The sequence below is a fragment of the Larus michahellis genome, chromosome 8, assembly GCF_964199755.1.
Source record: "Larus michahellis chromosome 8, bLarMic1.1, whole genome shotgun sequence".
Lineage (NCBI taxonomy): Eukaryota > Metazoa > Chordata > Aves > Charadriiformes > Laridae > Larus > Larus michahellis.
The window spans coordinates 53,766,443-53,787,699 of NC_133903.1; the positions used below are offsets into that span (position 1 = coordinate 53,766,443).

General features: G+C 40.0%; 1 protein-coding gene across 13 annotated transcripts in view; it reads left to right on the forward strand.

Moving 5' to 3' along the window:
• Positions 1–16,005: 16,005 nt before the first annotated feature.
• Positions 16,006–21,257, forward strand: part of NFIA (nuclear factor I A) — a 363,628-nt gene continuing 358,376 nt past the window's right edge. For 2 of the 13 annotated variants that reach the window (XM_074598859.1, XM_074598838.1), the window contains exon 1: positions 16,009–17,314. In XM_074598859.1, the coding sequence (XP_074454960.1) occupies positions 17,219–17,314 (96 nt within the window). In that variant the 5' untranslated portion in view covers positions 16,009–17,218. Of the gene's footprint in view, positions 17,315–21,257 lie in introns of all 13 variants that reach the window. The other 11 variants (XM_074598835.1, XM_074598848.1, XM_074598846.1 and 8 more) reach the window with 10 other exon arrangements.

Here is a 21,257-nt window from a genome sequence, read left to right on the forward strand (position 1 = left end):
AAGAAGGATGTCCCTACAGAGGACGCATCTTGTCATTGCGCTTGGCCTCTGCCTTCAGCAGCATCATCTGGCACCATGGCACACACTACACCCGTGTATCAGCTGCTGCTGTGGCAGATGTGCAGAACCCCAGCCCCATTAAAATCCAGATCTCTCTCTGCTCTAACTTCCCACAGACAGGTCCCATCTTGGATAGTCCCTGTCAGGAAATACCACAGGAAAAATATACTGAGGTGATCGCAGTACTAAATATTCGATGGTGAACCTTCCTCCCCTGAGCGTGTCTAATCTGGAAATCCAGTTGGCTTGATTTACATCTTCTGAGTTGATCTCTTTTGATCTTCAAACTCTTTTTGGACTATTTCTTTCCCTTTTTAGTGAGGAAGCACTTGACCTTTCTTCCAAAAGCATGTTGTCCAGTGCTGGCATTTCCACCTGCTGCAACCAACTGTAAACGAGACCAACCTTTGGAAGTTTAATTATTTCTGGTTCCCTGTGTTGGCTGCTTCTATGCATAGGAGTGGATGCCTATCTTTCAGACTTGTGCAGTAGATTCATCACAGGTAGAAGTAGGCAGCAAAAAACATAGCAACTAAAGAACTTACTGTGAGCTATCACCCAGAGGTTGAAACATACTGCTTTGTGAAACGGTTTTCTCCGATGCGGTGATTTTACGTGAATAGCAGTTCCCTATTCCTTTGGCAAAAGAATAACTTCAGTTGCTGGTTGAGGTTTCTCTGTTGTAATGGAGTTATTAGCTATGCTGTGAATTAGTCTCTGATTCTTTCATGATTCATTTTAAATATATGGGAAGTTGGGATGGAGAAATCGGCCTAAGGGTTGATGTTGTTCAGCGTATTGGAGAGCTGAGCTGCTTCCCTGTGGAACCCTACGGAAAAGGATAAAAGAGAAAAGTTTGTTGAAGTTTACAGGGAAGGCTACAAAAGATGCCAGCGAAGTTTTTCTCACTGCCACTATGGCATCTGCTGACCTAAATGCTTACTGTAACAAAAGGGTGTAATGGTGCATTATTAGAGAGTAATCACTAGATGTGATGCCATCTAATTAACTCTTGAATCACTTGTACTGACGGGAAGGTTGGGAAGGGAACTAGGGAGATGAGATCTTTGTTCCTCACGTTACTGTTTCTTTTACAGAGTTTCAAGACATGAGGGGAGAAAGTGATTAAATCAAATTTAGTCCCACTGTTAATGCAAATTATAGGTTATATACAGAAATATACAACCTTGTGAATGCGGTGTTTAAACAATATGCTTACTAAATCATAAAGAGCACTCCTATATGTGATATACAGCACACACCAAGGGTAAAATGTTTAAATAATGGTCTGCAGAAATATGATTTTAAGTTTAAAAAAGAAAAAAATAATCTTATCAGTCCTGAAACTGAAGGAAAATTTCTATCAATAATCACCAGGAGAGAGTTTCTCCGCTGCAGCTAGGAAAAAAAATTAGAGGCGGCCAATCTATAAATTCAGGGGCTCTGGATATTTTCTCTTTCACCAAGACAGCTTCCAGCTGTGGACTGCCAAGCCAGAGTAAACATACAGCCTTCAGCCTAACTTCCCAGGTGATCCCATTGCCCTGAGTGGCTCCCAGTCCCCGCGTCCCGAGCCAGTACAAACAGCGTTTGCCTTCCAGTCACAGTCCGACTCCGGATCAGGCACTCACCAAGGGGAATTCTTAGAATAAGCATCACCGAGCTGCTGTAGCGATATTGCTCAGATGCAGGGACCTCCCCCAGACCACCGTTACCTTGTTCTCACCATGTTTCCCAGCTTCTGCTCCCAAAATGCCAAAAAAATATTTTGAGAAAAGACCGTACTGTCCTCCTTAAAGAGCAAACCTCTCCAAGGCTGCGCTTACTGTTAGCTATGGTTTGCGATAAAATGCTTCACTATTTTTACAGAGCTGGCACAGTGGAAATGAGCAATAATTAGGAGTGGGACAGATGACCTTCCTTTGAACTTATCACGTCCTTTAAATTTTGATAAAAACTTCTTATCTTTAACCTTTATCTCTAATTCTTCTCTTGGGGAGGGGCTGAAGTTTTGAGGGTGGGGCTTTTTTATATCCCCAGTCATTCTTTGCTGACAGAGAAGGTACAAAATTGACAGAGAAAGGAATTTTATTCTGCAGCTCTTAAAGAGGGCAAGGGCATTGCAAGCAATGGAGATTAAAAAAAGAAAATTAAACTATAAAGAAGTACTTGACAGTGTCTCTTCTGCACTTATTGGAATATGCTGCTCAAGCTAAAAGAGAGGGCAAGAGGTAATCTTTGCTCTGCTATTTGCTTTTAATATGATCATGGTTTTGGCTCCCACTACATCTAATGCTGCTTGTATCATTCAAAAACACACCTCATTATCTCACGTTAAATGTTGAGCTGCTGGAAAACCAATTGTAGTGGGTAGTATGCCTCTGAGGCTATGATATGAAGGAAAGATGTAAGCTCAAAATATGTTTGCAATCAGTGACAATGCTGCCTGCTAATATATTATTACACCATTTGTCTTGTTCTTAGTCATAAATATTTTGTTTCTAAAGCTTTAGGGCAGTTCAGCATTGGAGGATAAGTTTTGTGTAACTGGTTTAGCTATTGTTGCTCTGACGTTTATCTCAGATGCACTAACTTGTGTGTAGCCTGCAAAACCAATAAATAAAACATGTAAACCTAGATGGAGATTAGTGGGTGTCTTTTAAGCTTTCTTCATATGGTAAGTATAGGGCTAATTTGAAAATCATGCAGCTAATTTGAACAAGGGTGAGGGAAAAATTAAGCTTCACTCTCTAAGCCTTGTTTTCAGGGATTGAAAAGCTAGGTCCAGGTTCAACGCATCATTCTTGAAGCCCTGAACAAAATCGATCTTTGTTCTTCAGTGAAACTTATCTGCAGAGGAGCTGCATTACTTCCTGTGAAATACAGCCCTGCAGATGTGCTTTGCTAGTCGTCCCTCTGCTCTTGCTTCCTTTGGTCAAGTAGTCAAGAATAGACACTTTGTGCTGGAGTGAAAACGATGCTGCCTCGTTTGCCCTCTGCTGAGACAGGGCCCTGCTCACCAAAGGGGCATGACTTCCCTGCCGGTTACTCTGCTGTTTGTTTATTTGTAAAGCGTAAAGGGATATCACTCAGTGAAACCAAAGTCTCCCTCCTTCAAGCCTCAGAAAAAGAGGCAGCAGGTTCCCAAGCAAGTGCGAATAACCTGAGCTGGTGCTGTACATGCGTGAACGTAGGCAATAAGCAAGTGGAGGCAGTGGATGTGGTAGACAATAATTAAATAGTTTAGCTCTAAGAAGCATACGATCGGAGTTCAGGAGGTAGCTGGTCCCCCTTTTAACGAGTTGGAATATGAGAAAGTGAATTGTAGCAAATTAAGACTTTAAGTGGTTGGGTTATAAACCAGAATAGAAATTGATTTTATAATAGTGTCTTCCATACTCCAAATATCCTTAAGTGCTTTATGTTTTAAATAGAGTAAATGCATAGCAAAATGAATTGCCTATTATGCACCAAATAGTACATTTGTTATTAAATCTTTGAATAGGACAGATCTTGCCAGTATCTTTCCTGTAGGTATTTCTTCAGCATAAAATTTATTTTATAGTATGAAATTGTCCAGAAACCAAATCCATAATCATGGCCCCTTTATATTAGGTGCAGTATAAATAGAGTTAATAAGATCCCTACCCCAAATAATCTGTGTTGTCAGAAGGCAAAAAGCACAGAGGCAGGTGAAAACATCCAGCTTTCTGTATTTGTCTCTATATCTCTTTTTATTATATTGTCCCAATTAAGTGGGATGAATCAAGCATTTTCTGACTTGCAGATGGCCACAGAGGTGGGTTTGAAAGCTGAGGGTGTAAGTGACTTTCCTGATGTGTGTGGGGCAGGATGGAACTGCAGTCTAAAGCCTGGGCTGAATTACTGTGTTCTCAAAGGCTCTCTTTTATATAAAACTCAGAGTTTCTCTTTCACTGAACTGCAGCCCTGGATTCAGCAGCAGAGGCTTTTACCAAATATTTTCGTTCTGCCCCTTCAGGAGTGGGCTTGGAAGCGACACAAGGAGGAAAGCTAACTGGTTTGGACTGGGGGTTGCAGGAGCTAGAGAGGGGATGACCAGAGAACAAGAGTTGGGCAGGGTAAGGAGAGTAACGCAATGAAGTGGGAGGAAAAGAAAACAGAAATACTTCAAGAATGCAAAGAGGCCAGAGTCATAGAGCAAGGGAGGTTTGAGCAAAAGCTTGGATATGTGGAGAGATGGGAATAGCTATGGGAAAAGTTAAGTTTGTGTTGCTACTGAGTGCAGGTAAGACTACTGAGCAAGGCAATCCAGACTTGGGGAAACTGATGACTGGAGGTCTGAGAAATAATGAAGTGCAGAAAGGGTAGGACAAGAGGATGTGCAGAGGTCAGAGGATGGGACTTGCAAAATGTCCCATCTCTTCATCTTCATCCCCAGGGAGGATGGCAACCTGCTACTGCTGTCAGTGGGATATTGGCAGAGGTACGAGTGGAGAATGTGAGAGTCAAGACCCGCTGAAGTCCTTTGGAGCTGCCAGTATAATGCAATCTGATGAAACACTGGAGGGGGACAGGGTTTAGTTTTCTTAATTTTACTTATTTTGACTTAATACAAAGGCAGTTATAGCAACATATGTTCACAGACTATGCAAGTGCGTTGCATTGTTTGATACATAATATTCTCCCATTTTCTCTAATTTTATATTGGTGCAGGCAGCTTTCCGGTAATGTATTCTTGGCTCATGTTTGTGGTGTGACATTTTTGATAAGTACTGTCTGGGTTAATCCACCGTGGAATAATCTTTTGGATGATCCACTGGAGCCCTGGTCTTCCAGCATGAACACAAACAAGCTCTAGTTAATGCCGTTTCCCTTTAGGAAGGTGATTGCTATATTCTCAGGTAAAGGAACTACAAGGAGGAACCTGATTCTGTGTTTATTTTAAAGACAAAATGAGGTGCTCTAGGCAAAACAATATCTGGTCCTGACCGCGAGTGTGTACGTACATAAAGATGCTGCCTTGTTTGGAACATATTCAGGTACTGTAGGTTTGGAAGCCTGACTCAGGATGAGGTTTATGTAAACTTCTGAATAAAGACCATGGACGTGTGTGTTTGCATGTTTACATGTGAAAGCAAATATATATAATGTGTGCCATTTACCAGCAACCTGTTTGTGGCAGGATGGCCTTAGAAGAAATTGGTCTTATTGCAGTACTTGCAACAAGCTTCTCTTTAGCTATAAAAACATCATTACTATTTTAGTTACATCAGAGGAACCTGTGAACTTGCGCAAGCCTGATGAAGCTTTTTCCCCCATTCTTTGATAAATGGTTCTCCCTATGTTTCCTGTGATGGGTCTTTCTATTTCAAGACTGAGGACTTGCCCTGTTACTGAAAAGTATCTGTAATTTGTAGTCATCTCACTGCTTTATGTTTCATCTCAACGTAATGTTGTGCCAATTATTTGCATTGAATCCTCATAATTTGATGGTAAAAGCTCTGGTCCTGGGAAGTACCCAGAAGCAAGACTGTCTAGCCAATGTGTAGGCAAATAATTTGCAAGACTGAGTGAAAAACAGGTTTTAGTCAACAGTCCGGGTGAGGTTTTGTGGGAAGAAAGGAGGGGAAAGGAAGCATGATCCCAACCGACTTGTCCACAGCTAACTGACAGTCAGGTTCATCTCCTTACTGAGATTTATTTTCTAAAATTATTACTGGAATAACATTTTGTGTTAACATTTAGTTGTGACTATACTTTTACCTCTTTGCATTCTGTGCGGGGCTTCTTTAGTATCTGCTTATCTACAGAGAGTGCGAGACTAATTTTTACCCAGTGGAAAAATAAACTGTGGTGTGAGAGGTTCTGGATTGCCTTGAGATGGTTGAGGACACAGCAATGACCTGGCTCAAGTCAGCAGAGAGGGAAGGTTGTGCAGGTAGGAGAGTGCACCCCGTGCAAGGTAGCGCTAATGGGCAACTCCAGTACCATCCCCAGAAACCTGCTCTGGTCCCTGCCCAGCTGAGCGTCAGGTTCATAGGTGTTATATTACAAGAAGTCTGGGATCTCTGAAATGGGAATACTGATATATAGCTTTTGAGCCAGAGGCTCAACAGAAAGCTAATGAGGAAGGATTTGGATTCTTCATTTTACCTTCTGGTGTAAGTCATGTTCTTACCCCTGTATTCCCTTCTTATCAAATAGATTTCTAGTCTTGCTGAAATACAACGAGCTATTCTTGATAGGCTTAGCTTGTATGCTAAGTGTAGGACTTAAAATACACTCTTACCTACTACATACAGCTATTTGTCTGCATTACCTCATGCAAATAAGAGAACTTTTTTCTTCTGCTTCTTATTGATCCCGGTATGTGACTTATACTGTAGGAAAAAACACCTGATTTATTAGTCGTTGGTCCCCCCTCCTGAAGACTCGGCATCTGAAATAAATTGAATGGGGTTAAGAATGTACTTAGACCCAGCCACAATTGTTTGTGTGTCTTGTCTTTACAATAAGAAAAAAACTATGAAGCAAATTCAAAGTGTCATTAGTGTCATGCTATAAATAAACAAAATGCTACAGAGATAAGAGACTACCACATTTTCAATTATGGAAATGGCTCGCAAGCCATTAGGTGCAGGATAAGATATAGGACCACAGATTTAGAAAGGAAAAGTAAAGAAAGATTAGTGCTGAGGAGCAGAAGGACAAAGCAATCTGTGACCATGATGTCTGGATTCTCCATCCCGAGATGAAACTATTCCCTCTAGAAACATGAGGAGACATCAGTATTATTGGCAAGATATTGTGCCTCGTTCTATCTGCCTTTGAAAATCAGTCTCAAGGAATCAGAAGCTGACCACAGCTGATCAACTGGAGTTTCTTCCATGATAGGAGAGCCCCAGTGGCAAATCTACGTCCTGTCTCTCCACGAAGCCTCTATCAGTAGCAAGGCGTCAGGAGGGAGGATGGGGAAGGACTGGAGCACCCTGCATTCAGCATATCACGTGGGCTGACGATTAGTATCTACGGAGCTAGTTATTGCGGGGAAATACCTGCTGCTTACGCATCTTGGAAATCAGGGAGGTATAACGTGCTCTATTTCTGTGCTATTCCTCTTTTTTTTTTCTGCACACAGCAGTCAAACCACCTTGCTCTCTCTGGGATGTCTGCAGCCCAGTAGATAAGAGAGCAAACACCTCCCATAATGAAGGGGACTCATTCCAGCCATTTGGTTTGAGTTGAATGAAAACGTGTTTTCCATTCATAAAAAGAAAAAAAAATAAAAAGCTACTCTCAATACTTTCCAATGTCATCCTCCGGAGCCCTGAGGGCCACGTGTCGCACACCCTTACTTTGTAGGTCTTGCTTTTATAGACTGTTTTTCACTCCCAGAGATTTATTGTCCCAGTGAAGAAAGAGTCTGGATACGCCTCTGCAGTGGAAATGTAGCCATGTATTTGCTAAGAACAAGCTTGTGGTTTACCAGAATATTTCTGTTTCCTTCTGAGGTTTCCAGCTAATGAAGGGGAATTTATCCAGTACATTTATTGACATTAAAATAAGAGTTGCAGTCCATAAATAATCCTATTGTTGTTTTAGTTTGCAGTTTAAAACATTTTGTCAGCACCATTGTCATCTACTGTGACTCAGCTTGTGTTTTTGCTCACAGTATCAGAGCAGCTTGCTGGTAATGGAGGCATACATTCCAGCTGTTCCTACCAAGTAGATTTCAAAGTGCATTTTGAAAGCATTCCTGAGCTTTTCAGCACTGAGCACATCTGATCCTGAGAATGGAGACAAAGTCCACAGTTATTCCTTACTTGACATCTATGAAGATAAAAGCACAGCACCCAGACTGATTTCTGGGCTCATACAAATTCTTGCCAGCGCAGCGCCGGGAGAAAGCCCGTGAGGGACAGATGACATGGCAACATAAGGGCCACCACCCGTTTTACCCACAGAAATTCAAAATGGCAAGTCAGCTTTGAAAAGTTGTCAGTGCTGGCCCAGAAGGGGGTCGTGATTAGGAACATCTTGGCCCTGGCCCACCTCTAAAGGAGCCTTCATAGACACAAAGTGTTGTTGTCTTCATGGTGGATCCCTGTGTCAGGAGAAGACTGAAATGCATTGAGGCCAACTCTGTAATCTCCCTGAATCCGTATCTTTTAATCAGCGTCCCGGAGTGCTGACCAGTGCTGTCATATCTGTCAGTCAGAGTTATCTTTTGCAACAGGAAGTCCCTTAGCTCAAGGAAGAAGCAAGGTCTTCATAATTAAGGCAATAAAGAACCAAGTTTTTCATGGGTATACTGTCTTACTTTAATGGAGATGTCCAGTGAATACAAGAAAAAAATATAAAAGTTAGAATTTCTATATAACCTTGGTTTTGCTATCAGTACGCAATGTTTTGAATTAAATTTGATTTTCAAAAGTCTAAAGTAATAGATTTTCATTAGCTCTAAACTCATGAAAAATTTTCAACCTGATTAGTTGAAACTCTTTTCTCTTCTTGCTGGGTTAGTTTTTTTGATTAGCTAAGACTCCTGTAGTTTTTTTTTAAATCTGTTTTGAAAAATAAAAGGAACGACACGTGAAGAGACTAGTGCTACAGAGTTCATCTCCACAGTTCCTCTGTCTTTGTGACCAGTTAACTGAACAACAAATAGTGTTTGTGGTGATGTGTTTTGAATAAAATACATTCAGATATTTCTCTTCCACGGTGTGATGTCCAGTGGCATGGATTAAACAAGACTGTAAATATATCTTAGGGTCACGAAAGTGTTATCTTGCTGTAAAAAGTTCAATAATCCAGAGACACTTCAATGGATTATATCAGACTTGCTCATAAAATTTGCTTACGTGCAGCTCAGCCCTTCCCAACGCGCTTCTCTAGGTATTTACCTACAGCGTTCAGGCTGCTGGCTGCCATTCAGCTGGTATTATCTATCAGGAGGAGAAGTTTGACGCTCAAGAGGTGAAGCAAAGAAATAGGCAGGCATTTAAAAAGACATATGAGCCAGCAAACAGGAGTGGTTTTAATATTAGTAGCATTTTAATCTTGTTCTCTAAACAAAAGAGGATTTACTTATTCATGGCTCAAGAATTACAAATTAATGCGTGGAACTGGAGTTAGTACTGAGGGCACTGGAAATTCATATGATTCAGTGTATTTATTGTTTTAATTGTTCATATTTCCTTTGCTTTGAGGGATTTGGTCTTTGAGATTAATATGATGGTCACTGCCACATCTGTCTTGGATTCCTTATTCCTCAAGAGTAGCCCTAAGCAGAGAGCATTACAGAAGTCTCTCATTAGGAAGGAGTAATCGCAGTCTTTTATGTAGCTATAGATGATAAAAGGTACCAATTTAGCTGCCTGAAAATCTAGCAGTACTGTTGGACTCGGTAGGTCCTACGTAAGAAAGCCATTCCCAGGGAGACTTTGAGCACTTGTCTGTCCCTCTTGATTAATAGTAAAATCTTTCTTTCCACTATGAGCCACATGCAGCAAATATTTATCAGAAACTGGAAGAATAAGTGACAATTAAAAGCATAAGATTCAGAGTTAGTTTCCTAGGGCGTGTGACCTTGCAATCTTTGAATATCAAAGGTAGTCTTCAGTACTGTGGGATTACCTACAAACTCAAAAGGAGGGGATGTGAGGCTTGGCTGTGCCTATACATATAGATAGTCTATGCTAGTCATCTATACAGTAAGCACCGGTACTCAGCCGCCAATGCCCGACCAAGATAATGATAGAAGTGTGCAGAGCTTCACGATTTTTACCTGCTAGGCCCTCTCTCTTCCCATCCCCTGCAGACCTCAAGTATAGAAACTGTGTGGAACAATCCCACAGTTCCCACTTAAGGTCTTTGGGTCCTTCTTCCCCCCTCTTTCTCTTCCGACTTTACCTACAAGGAAGCAAGTTTGCCTGGAGAGGCCCAGAAGGGTTGTTTCTCTCAGTACCAAAGAACCTGAAATGTATTTTACTTACGGCAAAACAGAACATCTTAAAGATAGGCAATATATGCAGCTATAGATGTTTCTGAATACACAGACAGAAAATTGAGAACGAGGTTACAATCTGTTTTACTATTAGCTATAGTTCAAATAATGTCCTGAAGCAATGACAATCACTGCCCAGTTGCACCACTGAAGACACTGAGAAAAGACAAAACCCAAAGAAGGGGCTCGTCTAGTAATTAGGTTTCAGGTGACTTAACGGTTATTCTTAATGTATTGTGTCAACCACTCATGACAATAGTTTCAGTCCTGTAAAAACGGATTGAAAAGGACTAAGAAAATTAATGGAAGATATTCCATATTTTCTTCTATGATAGCATTACTTTTGAAAAAATAAATCATTTGAGGATGGGACGGTGAACAATTATGGCTACATTCAGCAGTTGTGCCCTCCCTGAGCAAAGGCTTAAATATTGACTTCCCTCTGGTATGTCAGGAATCTGCTTCATGATGATAATTTACTTCCTTAATTATCTGCAATTGATTTGCATAAGAGTCATATTGAGATTATTATATGATATGAAAACTGCCAAACATTGTTAATTTAAACAAGTTTTTAAATCAGCCAATCTTAGCCCAACTGTATATTATATAGAATTCAATGGTAAAACAAAAACTCTGTCCTCCCGAATAAGATTTTTTCCAATTGGTTGGCACATGGAACAAGTTCATCTTATATATGCCAATTTACAAATATGTCCAATAATAGCAGAGGCAGCAACTGTTCCACAGCTCTGCCAGTGTTCGTCAGACACAGTGACAGTAGCCACATCATTAATCTCATGGTATATTAGAAATAAAGTCACTGGAATGGAATGGTGTCAAAGGATAAATGTTTCCCCTTTTGAAAATAAACTTCTCAGTTTCACCTCATTGTGTTGTCTTTTCTCTTCACCCCACCCCCCCTTTCCACCCGCCCTTCTATAAATCCTTTGGTTTCACCTGGCATTTAGGTAACAGTAGGAGACCAATATCCTATGTCAGAGCTCGTTCTACAGTTATCAGTTTAGCATACCCTTAAATCCCCACAGTCGCTGTGCCAAGACCAATCCTTTCTCTGAGAGGTTAAACATATGCATTACATATTGAAACAATGTAAGTAGCATGTAATTAGCACTGTTTATGCATTCTCGCTTTAAATTATACTCTGAAACCTATGATGTTTTTCAAGGCACTTAATGTTAGAGAGACTCAAATGAGCATTCATCTTGTCGTGTTTAACTTTATTCATAAATAACGCTTTAAATATATTTGAATGGTTTATTCCATTAGATCCCATGAACCAACATACACATTCTTCCCTTAGAGGATATAGTTCTTAATAAAACATCCTTTAAAATTATAAAACCCGTGAACGTGGCAATTAAATTTACAAACAGTGTCATCGACAACTTTAACAAAAGATGTTTGAAGCAGGGAGGGGGGAGCGTTGAGGGACCTTTTTTTCAGTCCTTTTTTTTTTTTTTTTTTTTTCTTCCCCCTCCTCTTTTTTCCTTTTTTTAAAGTCTTGTTCCATAAGGATTATAGCTCCCCCGCTGTTTGGAAAAGATAATTTCACTTGTAACACTAATAACTTGAGCAGGGAGAAGGCTGGCTGGGTGAATGGAATGCACTTCACTGCACATCTTGGCTTCGCTAGAAATCGGAAACAGATGGTCCTTGCGGCTGGCTTCCCACTCGGGCCCGCTCAGTGCCAGCCTGTGGTCGTTGGCTGGTTGCTGCTGGCACTGTGTGACTTGAACATAGTAGGACAGTGGCAAAAGAAATCAAATCTTTTTCATTGAGCAGCAAACTGTAATGAAATTTGACAGATCTGACATTCTATACCCAACATCTAGTTAGAATATATTAACCTTTTAGTTTTCTTGAGCTCCTCTCCTACTAGTTATGAATTTCCTTATTAGAGTTTTGCAGTGGCTCCGGAGATGGCAGGAAAGCGATATCTTCTGGCTGCCCTCTAATGTTAGAGCTAAAACAAGTATTTCAAATAGTAAAGGAAACGCGGGGCTTCTAACTCCTCCCAAATTCTCATATAAAAAAAAGCTAGTAATAGAAATAATGGTTAGATGTTTTTGTTAATATTTCGTTCCAGGATGAAAAAAGAAAATAATAGTACGGTGATATTCCATGCACGTTTACTCAATAAGAATATTTTCTGGGTACTTCATGTATCCCCGCCTCAGTGGGGTAACGCTGCCCTTGATCCAGATGCATCAAAACCGAGTTTGTGGTTTTGATGAATACTTTTATCTTAAATTCTATGACTTTGCACTTACTTAGATGTTTTAGATTGGTCCAGGGCAGGAGTCACTCTCTCCCTCTGAAGGCTTCTCCCAGGTCTGAGCTTGATATTAGCTTCTTTCCGGATTAGTGCCTGTTTAGTCCTTCTCAAGAGGTTGTGTTGGCTGTCACATGGGCCTTGAGCCAGCAAAGTACGTGCTCCCAGGGGACGGGTACCTCTCCCAGATGAAGAGCATGTTGAAACGTTGTGCTGAGTTATGGTCACAGATTAGGAAATAGTTGGTTATATTTAGACTTAAAAATAAATCTGGTTTGTGTTCCTTTACATTTTGGGTTGATAGAGAAGGATTTTTACTTATTTTTTAAAAATGTTTGTATGTGTCATTCCTTCCCTTTCACTCCTTTCATCTGTTCCTCCTGTTTCTTTCAGACATGAAGTCACAGCACTGTCTGTGATGTCAGTGTGTTTCCATATTGACAGACCGTTCTGTCAGAAACAAGATCTTGATGCTTGTTTCAGATGAGGCAAAAGGGGAATACAGATGGCAAGAAGAAAATCAGAGGAGTGAGAGAGGAGCGGCGAGAAATACACACAACAGAGCTACGGGGGGGGGAAATGCAGAGTCCAAAGACAACTTTCCTGGGGAGGGGAGAGGACTTCTTTCCCTGGGTTCAGCAAGATCATCCGAAATGCGTGTGTCACCTTGAGTATTCAGTAGAAGCTCTACTGTTGCACTCATTTTGGCTCGGAGTCCTTTAAGGTGCAGGAGCAGTGGTCACATGCTGCTTCTCTCCTTGTTTACGCCTTCAGCAACAGCAGATCCTCTTGATTGAAGCCAGGATTATAGGATTTCCAAAAGCTACAACACACACTCGTTGTCAGCAACTTTGCATAAGTTCAGAGGCTGTCCAAAAATCAACTGCCTGCTCTCACATGGCGCTTGAACTAATTGTCACTATTCGAGATAAGGAAATCCTCTTGGTAACTCATCTAGGTTCAGGCTTCCCAAAGAAAACGCCTCCCAGATTAGGAACAGATCTAAAAATCACGCTGTTGCAATCAGCTGAAAAGGTTCTAAGCAATTGCAACTGAGGAAATAGGGGGAGGCAAAGGGAAAAAAGAAAGGGTTAATGAGCAGTAGATACCATGCAATTAATAGATAATCTGGTAAAGAGTACTGAGATCCTGAAGATGTGTCTAGCACTGGGAGCTACACGCAGTTCTGCCGCGTTTCTTTTACCGATGCGAATAGTAGAAGCCAACATTTGGAGAAACCACCCGCTATGCCAACGTTTCTAATGCTCTCATGCATTCAGTTTCCAGTAGGCTGTAAAATGCCAGCTTGATATAGTCATCTGAATTAATATACTTTATTAGCCTTTTTTAGCATTCATTCCTGCTTTCATACACTTGGTAGCAGCAATGACCTCATGCGAATGTGCTGCCGAGGGGAGATAGAGAGGGGCACGCTCACGCTGTTTGTGTTGCGGCAGGTAACTCTGCTCAACAATTAAGCAAATTATTTTGGGGTAGTTGGCCACTTCTCCAGTAGGAAGTCAGAAAGCCACTGGCAAGTACTTCCATTCATTGCTTGAGGCCTAAAGCTGTCGGAAAACAAATCTCTTCTGTAGCCCACAAACACATACACCTAAGTTATTTCCGACTTGAAATATCGCTCATATATTGCAAGCGTTTTTATTTTGCAGCTGTGTCTGCACAAATGTCTATGCCGCACGAAGGCTTTTTCTTTCTTCGGAACAGTCTGATTTAGAAGCAAACATCTTTGTGGCTTATTAGTCTTTGGAAGGCATCGTTTTGTCCCAGTACTATTCACAGGGAGTGTTGTGCAGAATGCTGATTGACAAGAGTTAAATTCAAAACATGTAGCCATTTTCTGGTGTGTGGTTTTTTTCCTGATTGAAGGAAAACTACTTAGATGTTTGTTTCCAAAACGGCATCTGTCAGCAATCAGAGGGGAAAAATTGCATAAAACAAATGCAATTGTTTGGAGTAGCATTTCCTGGATCATGTTAAATGCTTGATTTGCTCCCCATTATGCTCACCAAATAATTTTATTTTCCACAATAATTGCAATATTTAACATGTTGTATTTAATCTTGTTTTAATGCTATTAACAACAGCCGCTTATGAAAGGAATAATTGCTCTACGGGTAAGAACCCACCATCCCCAGCATCAGAAAGAACAATGGCAAAGTTAACTGCACCTAATTGTTCTGAATTTAAAACGCTGTTAACCAACAGCACTCCTCATTTCTTTCCACATAACTACTATACTGTCAGGAAGGAAATGGTTTCATGCTTCTGTCATTCATAAGCTGAAAAGTGTATGCTCTTCTACAAAAATGTTTTTCGGTGTGTTTATAATTAATATTGGGAAGTAAAGTCATACACTGGCATAGGATGACCTAAGTACCCTCGAAGCAGTGGTTAACGTAGCAATCGAGAGAAAGTTTGTCAGTAGATCTATAACTACATCAGGTGATGGAAAACCATATAGACTGAATAGAGATTTATCAGAACTTGTCTGGAATGACATGCAGCCCAACTGGGTATGAAACGCTAAATAAATAATAAGCAGGGTGGGTAAGTTGTTCGGTTTGAGAGGTAGGAGCAAAGAGAGCAGCAGAAAATTGAATCTGACACCCATTCAAAGGCTGATTGTTACTTAAGCATTTTACTTTATATTTCGCGTGATTATTTGGAGGGAGGTATTTTTCAATAAGCAACAAGCCACAGAAAGGACAGGTAGCGCTAACGAACCTGCGGTAACAGAAGACGATAAATGCTTTGGCCAGCCAGTGCAAGGGCAGTTCCTGGCACGGTGTCCATTTTTTTTTTCCTGGACTCGGACTAAAACTTAACACTTCCCATGCTAGTCAGTCCCTTTCCTGTAAATGGCAGTGAGTTCGTACCTGCTACCCGGAGCAAAAAAGCAAACTGGGATGTGAAGTAGTTGCATGGATCATGCACTAACGTATTTTTTGTGCAGTCCGAACAGATTGTTAAGGCTGGGGCAAAAACAAAGACTGAGCCCTTCGTGTTACACTAGCAGTTTGTGTTTACCCTAAATCATTTGCTTATCGTCTTGCACATCACAGAAATCTGAAGGTATTATTGAAGCTCAATGAAAGTTAGTTCTGTCCTGTACTGAATGACAGTTTTGTAATCTGTGCAGCCCAGAATTATCATTTTGCTGTAGCCAAATAGTTAAACAATAGTCAGTACACAAAACAATCAAATGAGGAATTGTGCACCCACGAGCTCCCCTTTTTGCTACAAACAGCAAAGGGATATTGTTTAAAATAGAGTGGATATTTCTAATACATTTTCCTCTTGTGTCCGAATCGCGAAAAGATTTGCAGGGTGTAGCTGTTTCTCAGTGAGCAAGTTATATCGGCCACGGCTCTACAGACCTAAGAAATATTCCTGGCGAGAGCCTGTTTGCCAGTTCAGAAGTTCATTTTATCGAGCACTTGAGGAAAGGCACTACTGTATAGACTGAAGTGCCCCGTTATTAAGTGGTGGCGGTCATAGCTGAGCCGCCGTCGCTCCCTGTGATACAGCGGGGCGATTTAAACGGAAAGCATTCACTGCCTGTTTAATAGTCAGCTGTCATAAAAGTAATACTTCTGTTGGTTTTACAGTGCACCAGAAGAAGTGGGAAACGGATTTGGGAAAACGTATGGTTATCTTTTACTTTGTTTTCCAGGAAAGGATTTTACTATTGGACAATACCAGGATTTCATAACTTTTTTCAAAACTGTGTTTGGGAGCTGTCATTTTCCAAGTTATCTGTCAATTCCTCGTGTAAATTTTGAACATTGCAGAGAAGTTTTGCAGGAGGGAGAAACAAACCTCGGTGTGGCTTTGGTGCTTATCACCTGATGGTATTAGAAAGCATAACATTATAAACCAGTTTTTTAAAAAATGGTAGCAAAAATATATTAAAAAAAAAAAATAAGATAGAAAGGGAATTGTTCAGTTCTTAGGGAGTACTTTAGCCATTTGAACCTTCATATGAAAAGTCATTTATTTAAACAATAAGATCTGGTATCTAAAATCAAGAAGGAACAAAAAGCCAAAACTTTAACGTCTCAAAAAAATGAAAGAGCATTTGATTCCTTCAGAAAGCTTCTTTTACTGAATTGAGGAATAAACTTCAGCAGTTTATACTTTTGTTTTGCCTTTCACTGCTTAAATGATTTTATGCACAATTATGAAAGGAAGAAAGAAAAAGAAAGACGCAATCTTTTTCTTTTTTTGCCCAGTCTTTTTTCCCCCCCCGGTCACGTACATGAGAAAAGTAGCTGCGATAAACAGATACTGAATCAGACTGAAAGTCTTTTTTTAAAAAAAAAAAAAAACCACCCAAAACATTGCATGATAGTCTCTAAGCAGTTCCATCTGTCAAGCAGAAATTTTAGGCTAATAGCCTGTGGCGATCTCCCTCCGCAGTCCACTACCTGCCTTTGTCCTATTAAATCTCTTTATTCTTCTTAAAAAAGAAAAAAAGAGGAAAGGAAAGAAAAACCTTGCAGACCAAAATCATCTGAGTGATGAAGCCCTAATTTTGACCGCCTCTCTTTGATGTTGAGCAGTGGGTTCTTATTTAAAAAAAAAAAAAAAAAAAAAAAAAGGAGTGAGTGAGAGAGAGGGAGAGGGGGAGAGAGAGGGAGAGAGAGAGAGGAGAAGACAGTGCTAGGAGCAGATGACTTTTCATCTCCACTTCACCTTGCCACTGGGTCTGTGAGAGATTGGTTCATTGTCAAGGAGATTTTTTTTTTTTTACCCATGATTCCATATGGTATGGACCGGGCTACATGTTGCCCAACATGCCAGTGCAAATGTTTTCTCAATTAGGTGTCTTATCTCCCGTGAGTTAGCATCAGATGAAGCTTGCTGACAGCATAATGGCAGGGAAAACCTCCGACGGCTCCATCAAATGGCAGCTCTGCTACGACATCTCGGCCAGAACTTGGTGGATGGTGAGTTGGCAGCAGGGCTGCTTTTTTTTTTCTCCCTTTTCTACTTTCCCTCCCTCTTTGACAAAATGTCCCAGACCTCACATTTATCAAATTAACATTTGATTTTTTTCACACTCTTCAGTAGAGCAGCCTCACACTTGTCCCACTTGTGTGCTTTCCCCTGTGTAACAGGAGACCGTTAATGTGCACTACAGTTTCCAGAGGGAAGCTTTTTCAATTCTCCTTAAGGGGGGAAAAAAAAAAAAAAAGTATGCAAAGAAGTAGTTTGAAAAAGCCTTGTGCAGAGTAAGTTGTCTCAGTCGGCTGCCTAACGCTCAGTTTGTTTTACTTTATCTGCTGCTTTCAAGCGTTCGTGTGCGTGTGCATTTTTTACCATGCGATATTTTGTAAAGAGGGGAGGTGGAAAGTTCAGTCCGTTACAAAGCGAGTTGATTACTGTAAAAGCCTGGAACGGTGCGGTAGTGTCGTGGTGTAAAATCATCACGTGTGAGAGGAGCGTGTTTTGCGAGGTGCTGCCTTTCATCGGAGACCCCCATCTAACTTTTCCCTCCGCTTGTTTACGTTAGAACAGGTTACCGGGCTTTGCTGACCTGGAGCCATGTGTTACAGATCCCACATAGTCTGGCTCTAGCTGCTTTTGGGCGCAATTAAAGTTTCAATAAAGTCCCAACGTGCTCCGTAGAACGAGTTAACTAGCATGTCATGGTCAGCCGGGCCAGACAACCTTTGACATCTTGAATCTATAAGAGGTATAGTGAGTTAGGAGGATGCACAATAGCCCATTGTGGCAGAAGATGCAAGTCCTGTTGTGAGGAAGAGAGTCCTCAAATCATTACTGCCCTCGTTAGCGTGTTGTCCGTTAGGGATTAATTCGTTAGCAGCGCATTTTTAGTTTTCTGTAATTATTATTCTTGTGGCAAGCGTGAATTCTTCCAGTGAGAGGAAAAGTTTGCTGCCAGGACAATGAATGTATTATCCGCTCCTAACTGGACCGTGAACCTCAGCTCATTTCACATAGATATCAGTTAAAAAAGGACTGGCGAGTGGAATTACAAAACAAGGCATGATCACTTTCATTGTATGATACGCTGAAACAAGTCGGGGGCTTTCCCTCCCCCTCGCCGCCCCGGACCAATTTTGGTATCATTTGGAAAGTTTAAGACCTCTGAGGACTTGAAAGACTTTTAAAAGTGAGATCCGGAAGGTTTTTATTCTGCAGCTTGGTGGTGGCCATTGTGTATATCATGTGGCTTGTATTTAAAGGTGTTTGGGCTCGGGTTTTTCCGTTTTGTTTTGTCTAAACTCTTAATTTTTTTAACCGTCTATTAGAGGTTTGCCAGTGGTTGCCAGCAAAATGTAACATACAGCTTTTGGTTAATGGGACTAGGGAAGGCTAACCACTTTCCTTATAGTACTGATTTTCCAATTAGACTTTCTGCCAGGGGAAGTTGGAGGGGGAAGGGGTATTTGCATGCACATAAACTGTTGACTATTCATGTGACTTTTTCTTTTTTTTTTTTTTTTTTTAGCTTGTTAAACCCCTGTAAATAAGTCTATTGATTCTTAGTTATCATTTTCGAAGCAAAGTTTTCAAGTGCCTGTTTTAACCACACGATTTATATCATGCTGTGATTTTGCTTTATTTTAAGCCATTTGTATATTTTATTACCGCTCCTCTTTTATTGTCTATCGGCTGCTTTTATGATGAGGTACGTCCATGTTTATTATTTACTAAGTATCCTCAAATGTTATTAGGCAGTTATTATCACCCTATAGAAAGTGTCCGAGGAAGTTTCATTTCAGTCACATTTATTTCACAGATGTTTTAGTGCTGTGAATATAATATGTAAAAATGCTGGAAACATTTAGTAATGCACTTGCCTAAAAATAAACAGTTTTATAACCACACATGCTGTTGTTTAGATTAAACATTGCAGAAAGTTCTCCTTAAACTTGAACGTCACACCATTTATTTTCTAAGAGAACAAAAAAAAATCACTAAAATAGCCTTTTTTTTGTAGAAGTTGTGCTAGATGAAAGAGATGTTATTTTTAACTGAAATGAATAATTCAAGATCTTTACAATAGATGCGTTAATTGCAAATAATTTTCGTGCAAAGTTTCAATTATTGATGGAGTAATAAGCAGTTTTTCATACAGTCTGTGAATCTAAAACATACAACAAAAAGTAGATATCTGTTCTTTTTTTTTACCCCCAAACCTCATCGCGTTTGCCACATTCTTTTAATCAAAAGTAAGCTAGAGAGCAGATTTTTAATGTTTTAAAGACAAATAAAGCTTTTAAAATTACCTCATGCATCGTCTGGCTGCACACAATCTCAGCTGCGCAGTGCTAAACTTCGGTTTGGTACTGCCAGCATACAAAGAGATGAGTGAATACCCCTTGCACCCATATGGACTCAGCTGCCAGCACTGTGATATGCAATTTTGCTTTTTAATGAATCGTAAACAATTTGTGTGTCAAACGAGGGAGTTTGTTTTCTTTCTGGAGCAGGTTCTAAATCCGTTTTAAGCTATAGCTGTGTACTGTACTGGAGCATTATGCCCAAATTTAAAGGTTCTGTGTCATTTTGATGAAAAGACCTGTTATAATGAAAGAAACGGCTTTATAAAAGGCTGGGTGTAGTAATCTCTCTCTTTCTTTCTTTCTCTCTCTCTCTCTCTCTCTCTCTGTCTCTCAACCTCACACTCTCCCTCTTTCACTCCAGTCTATAGCATGTTTATAGCTAGCTAGCTGGAGATAATGGAGATTGGTTGATTGCATGATTAGTAAAATGAATGGATTTTAGCATTGGGCAAAGCAGCTTGCATTTTTGAAAGGTGGCTTTAAAATGCAGAATTCTAATTTTGACCTTATTTTCTTTCATAGATAATCTTTATTAATGCTCCTTTAATTCGTTTTTCCTCATCGCAGCTAGTTTTTCTATCCAGCCATCTGATGGAATGGCTAATATATTTTATCTTACTTGCCAAAATAGCAAGAGGTCAAAGTAAAGAAAAACATTATTTTTCTTTCTTGTAGACAGTTATAAATGTTTCAAACTATTTCAGTAGAACCCACAGGATTTGTATGTTTCAGCAATAATTGCATTTGTCACCACAGTTTTAAGGCAGTCTTTTTACACCTAATCTATTTTTTTCTTACGCTTAAATCAAGTAAATGCAGCAGCAGTTATTGTGACTATATTGTAATGTGACATTTTAGCAGAAAATTTCCCCCCAAATGCTGTAAATTTGTGTAAGAAGGAATTATATCTTTTAACATATAAGTAACAGCAAATACTTTTACCAGTATAGCAGCCTGAAGATATGAGATATATTAGTTTGTTGGAAAAATGATCATTACTTTGTAATCGTTGGCACTTTTTATTTAAATTTGATGCTGTCATAGAGACACTAAAGGGTTAGTCATAGAAAAGTTTCGGTACTCTGTCTTGCATTTGTAACAAATATGTGCAGCTGTGCTACTTTTATAAACATTTATTTCAAGCTGATTATTTTTTTTAATTATTTGCTCTAGCAAGCCAATATGATGTGAATATTATATGTGTTTAATAAGGGATTGTCTGCAAAATTCCTTTGCACGGGGTTATTGAAATACATGTGCAGCAAAGGTATAAACTGGAGGAAAATTCTCAATAACAATACAAAACTAAAGACCCTGGGCCAAATTCTGCTCCAGATTTACGCCACCGTCAGCCTGGAGTCGCTACATGAAGAGTGGAGCAACTCCAGGTTTACTTACCTGAGTGACTGAGACCCAACTTTGACCCATTTGAGTTGTCTCAGTGCAAACAGCTTCAAACCCCAAACTGTTTTCCTTCGTGAAATAGCTGAAGAAAAAAGCCTCATTAATAAATAAGAAGCTGTTTCAAATGACTCCCTGTATGAGTTAGCATGCAAACTGCTGTTATTGAATATGA